This window comes from Nuphar pumila, chromosome 13 (genome assembly GCF_984573655.1).
Source record: "Nuphar pumila chromosome 13, dmNupPumi1.hap1.1, whole genome shotgun sequence".
Classification (NCBI taxonomy): Eukaryota; Viridiplantae; Streptophyta; class Magnoliopsida; order Nymphaeales; family Nymphaeaceae; genus Nuphar; species Nuphar pumila.
In genome coordinates, this window is record NC_143261.1 from 4,670,281 (window position 1) to 4,681,959 (window position 11,679).

The following is an 11,679-nucleotide window of genomic DNA, read 5'->3' on the forward strand; positions in this document are numbered from 1 at the left end:
ATTTTCAACGGGTCTGGATCTGTTCGGTTCAGGTAAACTTTCACATCCCTATATAAAGCTTCGAGGGGTTAATTTCCCCCCTTAAATTCCTCTGATCCTTCACTCCTTCCCTCCCAATCTGCCTCCGGTATTTCTTCCTCCTACCGGAGGCCAAAAACCCTAAAACCCCTCCATGAAAACTAAGGTTTTTGGAGAATTGACAGCAGCAACGATCGGGACGAAGATTGTCTGGTTGTTTCTTCTCTCTTCCCGTGTGGGGTTTCTCTTGGTATGAATCCGCGGAGCTCAGAAGAAATCATCAGAGAATGATGTCCTTCGGGCAATCAGGAGGAAGATGTTGTTCCTGTGGACCGCTGGGTTCCTCGTGCGCAGAAAATCATTCCTCGTCGTAAGTAGTTTCCCACGTTCGTTTCCGCTGTTCAGAAAATTTCACTCTGTAAATAGAAATCTGAAGCTCGTTAAATTGATCGAATTTCCATTTTTGAGATTGAAGCCTTTAATGGTTTGCTTTTCGACGGATATGAAACCCTCGAAGTCTATGGATAGCGTAGATAGGAGAACTCTGTGTGAATTTATACAAAAGGAAAGGTGGGAGGAAATTCGCGTTGTGGTTTTGCAGGGATCAAGCTTAGCTCGGGTTAGGGTTCACAGGGTTATCGTAGAATTGAGGGGGGAGCCGCATTTGGCATTGAAGTTTTTCACCTGGGCTAAAGGGCAGAAGGAGGTGCAGCTCACGAGTGAGAGTTACTGCATCGTTGTCCACATCCTTTTCGCTGGTAGGATGTATCATCAGGCTCAAGAGCACCTCAAAGATCTTGTTGCAATGAGCCAGGCCCTGCCCGACTCCAGTGATGTGTTCGACGCCCTGAGGGCCACACGGGCTATGTGCGGTTCAGGTGCCGGGGTTTTCGATTCACTTTTCAGTGTTTTGACGAAATTGGGGATGCTCGAAGCAGCAAGCGTGTGTTTTTACAAGATGAAAAAGTTTAGGGTATTTCCAAAGACACGCTCATGTAATATGCTCTTGGATCGCCTGTTCAAGTCGAGTCGGGGAGAGTTGTCTAAGAATATTTTCAAGGACATGGTTGCAGCTAGGATAACTCCAAACGTTTTCACGTTCAACATAATGATAGATTTTATGTGCAAGGAAGGAGATTTAGATTCTGCAATAGAGTTGTTTTCTCAGATGAAGGAAATGGGAGTCCCTCCAGATGTTGTCACATATAACTCCTTGATTGACGGGTTCGGGAAGTATGGTAAGTTGGAAGAAACACTTGGTTTGTTTCAAGAATTGAAAGGGGCAGGTTCTGACCCAGATGTCATAACATATAATGCTTTGATAAATGTACATTGTAGATTTGGAAATCTTCATAAGGCTCTTGTTTTTTTGAATGAGATGAAGACCAACGGTGTGAATCCTAATGTTGTAACTTACAGTACCTTAATCGATGCCTTTTGCAAGGAAGGAGTGATGCAATGGGCGATCAAGTTCTTTATTGACATGAGGAGGGTTGGACTTTCTCCTAATGAATTCACATATACTGCCTTAATAGATGGAAACTGTAAGAGAGACAACCTTCGTGAAGCTGTGATGCTGGTTAAAGAAATGGTGCAGGTGGGGATCCACCCAAATGTTGTAACCTATTCTGCTTTAGTCGATGGCCTATGTAAACAGGGGCAGGTGGTGGAAGCAGAATTGATATTGCGAGCCATGACAAAGACTGGTATGGCTCCTAACCAACTAGTGTATAGTTCTCTTATCCATGGGTATTTCAAACAGAAGATTTCCGGTAAGGCAATGAAGTTAGTGGATGAAATGAAAAAAGATGGTTTTAAAACCGATCTGTCATTTTATAGTACAGTTATCTGGGGTCTATGTAAGCAACGAATGTTATGTGAAGCAAAAGCTTTGATGTGCTCATTGTCAGCCAGTGGTCTAAGGCCCAATACCGTTATACTTACAACCCTTATGGATGCTTATTTCAAGGAAGGAAACGTGTCTGAAGCTCTCACTTTGCTAAATGAAATGGTTGATTCAGGAATAACTCCAACAGTTGTGACATATTGTTCATTGGTTGATGGGTTATGCAAGGCAGGTTCCATCTGTGAGGCAAGATGCCATTTTGATAAAATGAAAGAGCTTGGGCTATTGCCCAACACAACAGCTTACACTGCTCTTATTGATGGTCTATGTAAAAATGGTTGCTTAGAAGAGGCAACAAAGTTGTTTGATGAAATGCTAGCAAGGGGCTTGGCTCCCGATAAGGTCACTTATACATCACTTATTGATGGTAACATGGAGCATGGAAATCTTCAAGAAGCCTTCGTTCTTAGGGATAGGATGATTGAAAATGGTCTTGATCTTGACCTTCATGCATACACTTCATTGATCTGGGGCCTTTGTTCCAAACGCCTCATGCAGCAGGCAAGGGACCTTTTTGCAGAGTTGATTGACAAGGGTATTCAACCTGATGTGGATGTTTACGATTGTTTGATAACCAAGTATGAAGAACTAGGACAGCTTGATGATGTCTATGAATTGCAATGTGATATGATGAGAAGAGGTCTGATAAGTGCTGTGCCTTGTTCTGTTTCCAACAAGCGTACTGTTTGAAGCATTCATTTCCACAGTGTTCCCTTGAAAAACACATTGCAATGTTATGGAACCAGATCTTGATATGGCATTGATTAACCTATTTAAATTGTGTGTTGCAAAAACAAAGATGTTTAACATCAAAAGGGTGAACAATTGCATAACTCAGGCCTAAATCTCAGAAATCCCCTTCTTGAGGACATTGCTCAGTTGTAGCTTCTCAGGCTTTAAGAGGTATGCTATTGCATGTTTCTTTCTGATGAAATAGTTGCTTTTATTTGTTTTATAAATGTATTTGAAGCATGTTATTTTTCATGGAAGAAGGATATTGAAAGGCTTTGTTAACTGTAGTTTTTTTTTTTGCAGGGTTACAACAGGTGGAGGCACGTAAAATGGAAAACATTCTTGTTATTTGCTAATTTTATCCAGGTTTTGATATCAATGGATGAATGATCCATTTGTGCTTGTAATTCTATGTTTGCTTCTTCATCCTCCGAAAAACATCTCCTAAGAAGACATATTGTGCCAACGTCTTAGGATTTTAGAGTTGAAGGTTTTATATTGAATCCGGACTAGATCCACATCACGTTTAGGAAAAGAGGCGTTGTAGGTAAATTAAATTATTATGTATATCCTATATCCAATAATGTTCTGTCTCTTTTATATGGCATGTTTGAAGCTTGTGTTTTCTTCTTAATCATGCTTGTTATTGCATATGGTCCATGTTCAATGTCCATGTAGAACTTTTTGTCAGGTTTATATTTTTATGCAAACAATGATATTGTATACATGGCCAGTGTAAGTATATTGCTTCTTTAAGGGTCAGTTTCCTCCTTTTTACTGCAACCAATAATGTTTGATTCGTGCTGAATTGCTGGTACACCTCAATTATGTATTCAGAGATATCTGGAAGCTAGGTTTTTGGGTAGAATGTACTCTAGAAGCAACACATGGTTTATTTCTTTTCAGTTTATGCTCACTTGCATGAGTTATTTTTTTAAGTCTTAATTGCAGTGATAAAGTATTTGAGACTATTTTGAAGACTTCCATCTACTACAATGTATAGATTCAGAATGAAGAGTGTTTTGCTTTCTCTCTCTCTCATATAATAAGTTCCTCAATTTTCATCAAATTATATAGAAAAAGGGTATTGTGATGTGTATATTATATACCATTCCTTGTTAAGGACAAAATCTCGTATGTAACAATGTGAGGTGAATGCTGTGTCGCACATTCAAATATTGTCGAGTGTGGCTATTGGATGTCATGCCTACAAATCAATAGTGATGGTTAACCTGTTCAACTATGGAGAGTGTAATACTGATGTTTTGATGTTCTAAAATTTAATCCACTCCTGGAGTATTCTTTGTCAGTTATCTTCCATAAGGGTAGGGACTATACACAGACAGGGTGCTGTTAACCTTGAGAGCCTTTAGTTGACATGAATATGATCAGAAAATACTGCTGCTTCTAATTTTATACAGGTCTTAATTTCCGTTCCACAGGTTAATTATTATCATCAGTGGATGATTAAGTAATTTTAGAAAGTAAACAACACATTTCTTGGTTGTACTTTAAAATGCAAGCCATCTTCAATGTGTATTTGTTAAACTGCCCTTGGTAGTTTTGATTAATGCTTACAGCCAGCATGTAACCCCAAAATTTTTAAGTGCAAAAAGATTCCCTGCACTTGTTATTATCTGCCAGCATGTAACCCCAATATTTTGTTTGTGTTTCTTCTTGATTGTCATTAACCTCACCACGCCATTGTTTTGCAGATAATATTTTGTTACACATTCAATTGGTGAGAATTGGGGGATCTGCATATCCTTTTAGCACGTTGATGGCAGATGTATTAGTTGAGACAACACAGGAACTCCCAAAGAACGTCAAGCCGTACAATCACTTGTTTGATTGGTTAGCTTGATCCAATTTTCGTCATCTTTGATGCTGTTGCTGCATATGTACTTCCTAGGGCTGCCCATGTGAAATTATATGCATGGGTGGTTGCATCTTCCCTGCTGTGCAAGCTCCAGCTGCTAAAGAAGGAAAAGAAAGGAAGAAGTTTGTAAATGAATTTATGCATATATGTGCAAGTGATGAATTATGGTGGTTGATGTGATGCTAGCAAGAAGAAGAAAAAATTTATGTGAAAGAATAAAGCTTCAATGTGTAGATTAAGCAAAGGAGAAATTAATAAGTTGGTTCATCTAATTCTTCATCTTCAAGAACTCTTCAATTTGACTGGCCATTTTGTTGGTGACAAATGTTTTTCTTGCAGATCCTTGACAGCCCAGCCATTGATTGTTGCGGATTCAACACTGATTATCTTCTTATAATAGCATCAAGGCCAAGGTCTGCTCTTAATTGAGACTTAAACAAACAGAACAATATGGAAGAGATTGAAGGGGGGAGAAAAAAAAAACAATAACTTGAGCACGTGGAATAAACAAACCTTTAACTGAAGGCACTAGTCTTCCAGCTACCGGGTTTGATTGTGGTAGGCTTTGTCTCTTTTGCTGTATCTCACTTTTATGTACATTTTTTAAGTTTTGCATTGACGTGATTAGTGTTCTTTTCAAAGGATGTTTTATCCAAATATGTGAATGAATTTCCATCAGTGTTAATGAAGCTGTGATTGTCACACTGTGATGTAATGTTAAATCATCATGGTTAGTGGATCATGTTTTTGCTATTCTTGTTTCTTTTCTTCCTGTTGTGATTGGTGGTTAGGTGTCCAGGGTATGGGCTTGGGTTGGATATCCAACTGAATCAAGCCTCTTTTCTCAGGGGTTTGGTAAGGTCTTCTGGATTCCAATTAGTTGAATGGGTTGGACTCAATTATAGGTTGTGTTCGAATCCCGGCCTGACTTCAAAGTTGATTAACATCTGAACCAGTTTTACAGGTCAAATAAAAGTGTATCTAATCAAATTCAGGTTTGGTGAATTTTTTTCTTCCATTTTATCCTGGGAACTCTTTGTCTGCATCTGATTATGTGGGATTCAGTAATCCCTGCATCCTTTTGTTTCATAGGGTAACCATGGATGAGTTTGGACGTGGTATCTGCTGCTGGAGTGGCCAAGAATATTTGCCTCTAGTGGTTCAGGTTTCATATTCTGATCCTCTCCAACTCTTTGGAAAAGTGCAATTCTAGGGTTATGTATTCTCCAATACTGCCATCTGATTCCAAGGTTGATGTCGAATCACCTCTGTTCAGCCTGTGTAATAAAGTGAATGATGCTCACAGTTAGTGGTCCTGCCAATGATTTGGAGAGAGCTAGTTCAATATTTTTTTTGTTTCCCAGCATGATAAAGTTGTCATTTCTCTTTTCTTAAGAATTTGCTTCCATGGTGATTCTATTAGTTAATGAGTTTATATGTCGATCTTTATAGGGCTAGAAGATTTTTTTTTTATTTGTCGTAATTTGAATCTAGTCATGGGGCAATGATTTGAAACTGGGCTTTGGTTCTTTTTGTAATGAAATGGTGGTCTTCAACAAATGCACAAATAACTCACAAACAAGTGTCTATTGGAGACACTACAAGCATGACCCTTGAAAGGGTATAAAGGGAAGAACACTTGAAAAATAAATAATACTTTATTCATGAACAAAATGCTTAAGAAACATGTTTATATACATTGAAGGGGTTCACCCCTATATATACAAAACAATGGGAGAGAGGAGAGCTGATTTTGAGCTCTCCAAAAAGAGACGTTGGATTCCAACGTCTCTTAATATAGCTGTTGGACTACAGTCCAACAGCATTTATTATTATAGCTGTTGGACTATAGTCCAACAACATTTATTATAGCTGTTGGACTACAGTCCAACAGCTACTTGCACAGTTAAGTTCCAACAGGAACTTGACTGGATCAAAATATCTAGTTTCTATTGAACTAGATGCTAAAAAAGAAAATAAAAAAATAGAAAAAGAAAATAATAAAAGAAAATATAATAATATTAAATAATATATATATATATATATATATATATATATATATATATATATTGCAGTTTACATTTTAACACTCCCCTTCAAACTTACGGTACAATGAGCGAAAGTTTGTCTAAGAGGAAGTGAAATCTGGGAGCAGCGAGAGGCTTGGTGAAGAAGTCTGCTAATTGATATTCTGATGTAACATATGGCAGATCAATGGTTCCATGTAAGTATTCCTCTCTGACATAGTGACAGTCCATCTCAATGTGTTTAGTGCGCTCATGGAATGTCCGGTTGCTTGCAATGTAGATCACACTTTTGTTGTCACAGCACATCTTTGAAGCTTGCGTTGCTTTAGCTCCCATATCTGCTAGCAATCGTCTGAGCCAAACAACCTCCATAGTGGTGGTTGCCATGGCTCTGTATTCAGCTTCGGTGGAGGAAAGAGAGACTTTCTGCTGCTTCTTGCACCTCCACGAAATTAAGGTTTCACCTAGGAACACACAAAAACCAGTAGTTGAGTGTCTATTATTGGGATCACCTCCCCAGTCAGCATCAGTATATGCAATTAAATTTAATGAAGATGAAGCAGACAAGAAGAGTCCTCGTGAAAGAGAGGATTTTAAGTATCTAATAATACGCAAAATCGCTCCCATGTGCACGGAGGTGGGAGCATGCTGAAACTGACTAACTGTATGAACCGCATGAGTTATATCTGGCCTAGTAATGGAAAGATAAGAAAGAGCTCCAACAAGTTGTCTATAAGGAGTAGGATCATCAAGAAGTTCTCCATCATTAATTTTCATTTTAACATTGACAACTTCTGGAGTGTCTACTTTCTTATCATCTGTAATTCCAGACCTGAAAACGATATCAAGAGCAAATTTAGATTGAGATATCAAATACCCCCGAGGGGAATAAGCAACTTCAATGCCTAAAAAATATCTTAATAAACTTAAGTCAGTCATTTCAAAGTGAGTTTTAAGAAGAGACTTGATATTTGCAACTCCCTGTTTGTCGCCTCCGGTGATGATCATATCGTCTACATAGAGAAGAAGAATAATGATGCCTGCATCAGATTTCTTAACAAACAAAGCAGTGTCAGTTAAACAAGGTTGAAAACCAATATCAAGCATAACATGACTAAATCGGTCATACCAGGCTTTTGGAGCCTGTTTAAGACCATAAAGAGCTTTTTCTAGACGAAGAGCTTTACCCTTAGGGATACTAATACCAGGTGGGGCTTCCATGTATACTTCTTCAACGAGATTCACATTCAGGAAAGCATTTTTGACATCTAATTGAAAGATAGGTCATGTTCTAATGGAGGCCAAGGCTATTAAAGTTCTAACAGTGGTCATACGGGCAACAGGAGCAAATGTTTCTTCATAATCGATGTCATACTCTTGGGCATATCCTTTTGCTACTAAACGGGCCTTATATCTTTCCAGGGTCCCATCACTTTTGGTTTTGACTTTGTATACCCACCTACAACCTATAGGTTTCTTACCCGGAGGAATATCTTGTATCGTCCAAGTATTGGCCTTTTCTAGTGCATCCAATTCTATTTTCATGGCTTCTATCCATTCTATATGATTTTTTGCTTGAGAATAGGATGATGGTTCAACATATGATTGTATTAATGTAATGGCGGCCCTATACGTGGGTGAAAAAGATTCATAAGACACAAATTTTTCTGGAGGTTTAGAGATTCTAGACGTTCTTCTAGGTGGGACTTCAGAGTATTTTTGTAATGCACATGGAAGATTTTGCTCTCTACGTCTTGAATATTGTAGACTAACATCCCTATGGATTTGCTCTTCATTATCATCATTTTCAACAACAATAGGACTTTGATCATTGTCAAGGTCATATCCAACATCACATTCATTGATTTTGAAGTTAGATCAATTAAAAACGAGTATTCAGTGACATCCTTGGATTTTTCAAATTCAAAGAAGCTTTCTTTTTCCAAAAAAGATACATTTCTTGACACATATAATTTGTCATTTTGAAAATCGAAACACCTGTAGCCTTTTTGATTATCAGCATATCCTAAAAAGGCACATGAGATTGCACGAGGAGAGAGTTTATCATTTCTGTTGGTGAAAACAAAACATTTGCATCCAAAGACTCTTAATCTAGAATAATCTGGAGTTAAATTAACAAGCTTTTCTATTGGAGTTGTATTCTTTAATGAGGAAGATGGCATCCTATTAATGAGGTAGGTGGCAGTTAGGACCGCTTCAGCCCAAAAACTTTTTGGAACTTGATTTGCAATTAGCAATGTCCTAGTAGTTTCCATAATGTGCCGATGTTTGCGTTCGGCTAGGCCATTCTGTTGTGGAGTGTGTGGACATGATCTTTGATGTGTAATACCATGTAAATTGAGATAGTCTTTGAATTCGTTGGACATAAATTCTCCCCCTGAATCAGTGCGAAAAACAGAAATATCATTTTGAAACTTATTTTTAACCATTTTATGAAATATTTGGAAGTTAGCAAAGACATCAGATTTATGTTTAAGAAAATAAATCCAAGTATGTCTAGAAAAGTCATCAACAAAAATGACATAATATGTATAACCACCTTTGGAAATAACTGGTGCGGGGCCCCAAACATCCGAATGTATTAACTCAAGTGGTCGTGAGGAAACAAAAGTTCTACTAAGAAATGGTAACCTTTTCATTTTGCCAAGAATGCAGTCTTTACAAGAAAAAATTTCAGAATTACAAATTTTTTCCAAACTTGGAAAATATTGAATTTTAGACATATGAGGATGGCCAAGCCTTTTGTGCCATAAATCCAATTCTAATTTCTGAATATTATAACAAAATGCATTCTTGGGTAATTCCAAAAAGTCCATGTAATAAAGTCCTCCTTCTCTATGGCCTTCCCTAATCAGCTTCCCTGACTGGCGATCCTGTACCCAACAACCATGAGAAGAGAAGGAGATATTACATCCATAATAAGATATTTGCGAAGAACAAGGTGACGAAACACCTTTTGTAAATGTGGCACGGAAATCGAGGCGGAAGCACTTCAAGATCTAAGGATTTCGTAGCTCTGATACCATGTAATGAAATGGTGGTCTTCAACAAATGCACAAATAACTCACAAACAAGTGTCTATTGGAGACACTACAAGCATGACCCTTGAAAGGGTATAAAGGGAAGAACACTTGAAAAATAAATAATACTTTATTCATGAACAAAATGCTTAAGAAGCATGGTTATATACATTGAAGGGGTTCACCCCTATATATACAAAACAATGGGAGAGAGAGGAGAGCTGATTTTGAGCTCTCCAAAAAGAGACGTTGGATTCCAACGTCACTTAATATTGCTGTTGGACTACAGTCCAACAGCATTTATTATTATAGCTGTTGGATTATAGTCCAACAACATTTATTATAGCTGTTGGACTACAGTCCAGCATCTAGTTTCTATTGAACTAGATGCTAAAAAAGAAAATAAAAAAAGAAAATAATAAAAGAAAATATAATAATATTAAATAATATATATATATATATATTGCAGTTTACATTTTAACACTTTTGTCTCTTCTTTCCAAGCTTCTATGGGTTTTAGCAGCCACAAGTTGAAGAGTTGGTTACGTTTTTTTTATCCTGCAAGCTCAGTGGGGATGAAACACTGGCTTGGGAACCTGATTGGTTGATATCCATTTTCGAGGATGTGGATCCTTGTATCAGTAGAAAAGGTCACGCCGAGTGTGGTTCTGTAGTCCAGCGTGCTGACGAGGGGTATACTGAGGTTGGTCCTAACCTTCTGCTTTTGTTGCTATAGGTGGTTGCCCTCATGAACCAGCATCTCCATGCTGACAGATTGATCACTTAAGTTTTAATTGCGCCTAGCAATGGCCCCTCATCCTCTGGTCTCCATTTAAAAAGGGGATGGGTATAGCTGTGTCAGGCAGCACCTTATATATATATATATATTCACTAGAATATGAGAACTAATTGTGAACCGCTGTTTTCATGGATTTTTTGTCCTTTTGTCTTGAATCTAACCTTACGGATGTGATCTACATGCTTGGATTTATAAAAACCCACTCTTGAATCATCCCATTTTGATGCATAAATGTATTTTTTTAATGTTTTAAAATCACTGAATCATAATCTTCATAAATATTCAAGCATTCAAAAATCACATTTTCATCAAAAATACATTATTCAATGGTTGATTCCTAGCAAATTCACCATGCCGAGCACGTCACGGTTGGATTTGCAAAAGAAGTGTTGGAAATGCCCATATTTCTATTTCTCATTACTTTAGTTACTATGTATGAAACATTTGCCTGTGGGCACATTGAAGGTGGGGTCCCATGGGACAGGCTTTTTGGTGCCTTTTCTTATCAAAAAGACACTTTTTTCCCATGCCATTCAAACAGGGCCTGACAATAATTTTGTGGAAATGTTTGGTTTCGCATGTTTCAAGTTGTGGAACGTCTGTTAGTGAAGTGAGACATTCGGCTCGGGAGACAATTGGTTCTTGGAAGCTCATCCCATAACGGGATGGGCTTGAGCCCAGTGAACACATGGTTTTTGGGCCGAGTGCTTCATCCTTTTCCCTTTTTAGTAGGTCGGCAGGGCCCAGTTGCACATGGCACAGGATCCGGTTTGCCACTGAACCCGGGCCCAATCCCAACATGACCTAGGCCATGCTGAAGATGCAGCACTGCACATGGTTCCGACAGAACCCGGCTTCATCTGGCTGGACGCATATAAGGGTGTGAATGAACCATGTCTTGTCCGATATCCATCATACAGTTGACACGTTACACTTAATGCTTGCCCCGATTCAGTATCCAGACCCAAAACTTGGGTCCGATCTAGTTTCCTTTGTGTTTTAACTGGGGTTGCAAATGGATGAGATATGGTCAAATATCCAATTCGAGATCTACATGTTTCCATATTTGAATCCTTAGTAAAACTTCAATGTGCATTTGGATTGGATTTGAGTCAGATTTGAATCAGTATTTTAAGTCGGATCTGGAATTGATCGTAATCAAATTCAGATCCGACTACATTTTTTACATGTAAATAGCTTGTTTTCCTTCTATTTTTTCCGGATTCAGTATTATCACTTGTACTTCAGATTCGGATTCAACCTTGTATCATTGGATC

At 38.1% G+C, this 11,679-nt stretch overlaps 1 protein-coding gene across 1 annotated transcript; it reads left to right on the top strand.

Annotated features, from left to right (window-relative positions):
* Positions 1-120: 120 nt before the first annotated feature.
* Positions 121-5,288, top strand: EMB2794 (Tetratricopeptide repeat (TPR)-like superfamily protein). The gene is made up of 3 exons (XM_089985249.1): positions 121-2,827; positions 2,960-3,203; positions 4,372-5,288. The coding sequence occupies exon 1, from the start codon at positions 335-337 to the stop codon at positions 2,612-2,614; it is 2,280 nt and encodes a 759-aa protein (XP_089841375.1). The 5' UTR covers positions 121-334; the 3' UTR covers positions 2,615-2,827; positions 2,960-3,203; positions 4,372-5,288.
* The last annotated feature ends 6,391 nt before the right edge of the window (positions 5,289-11,679 follow it).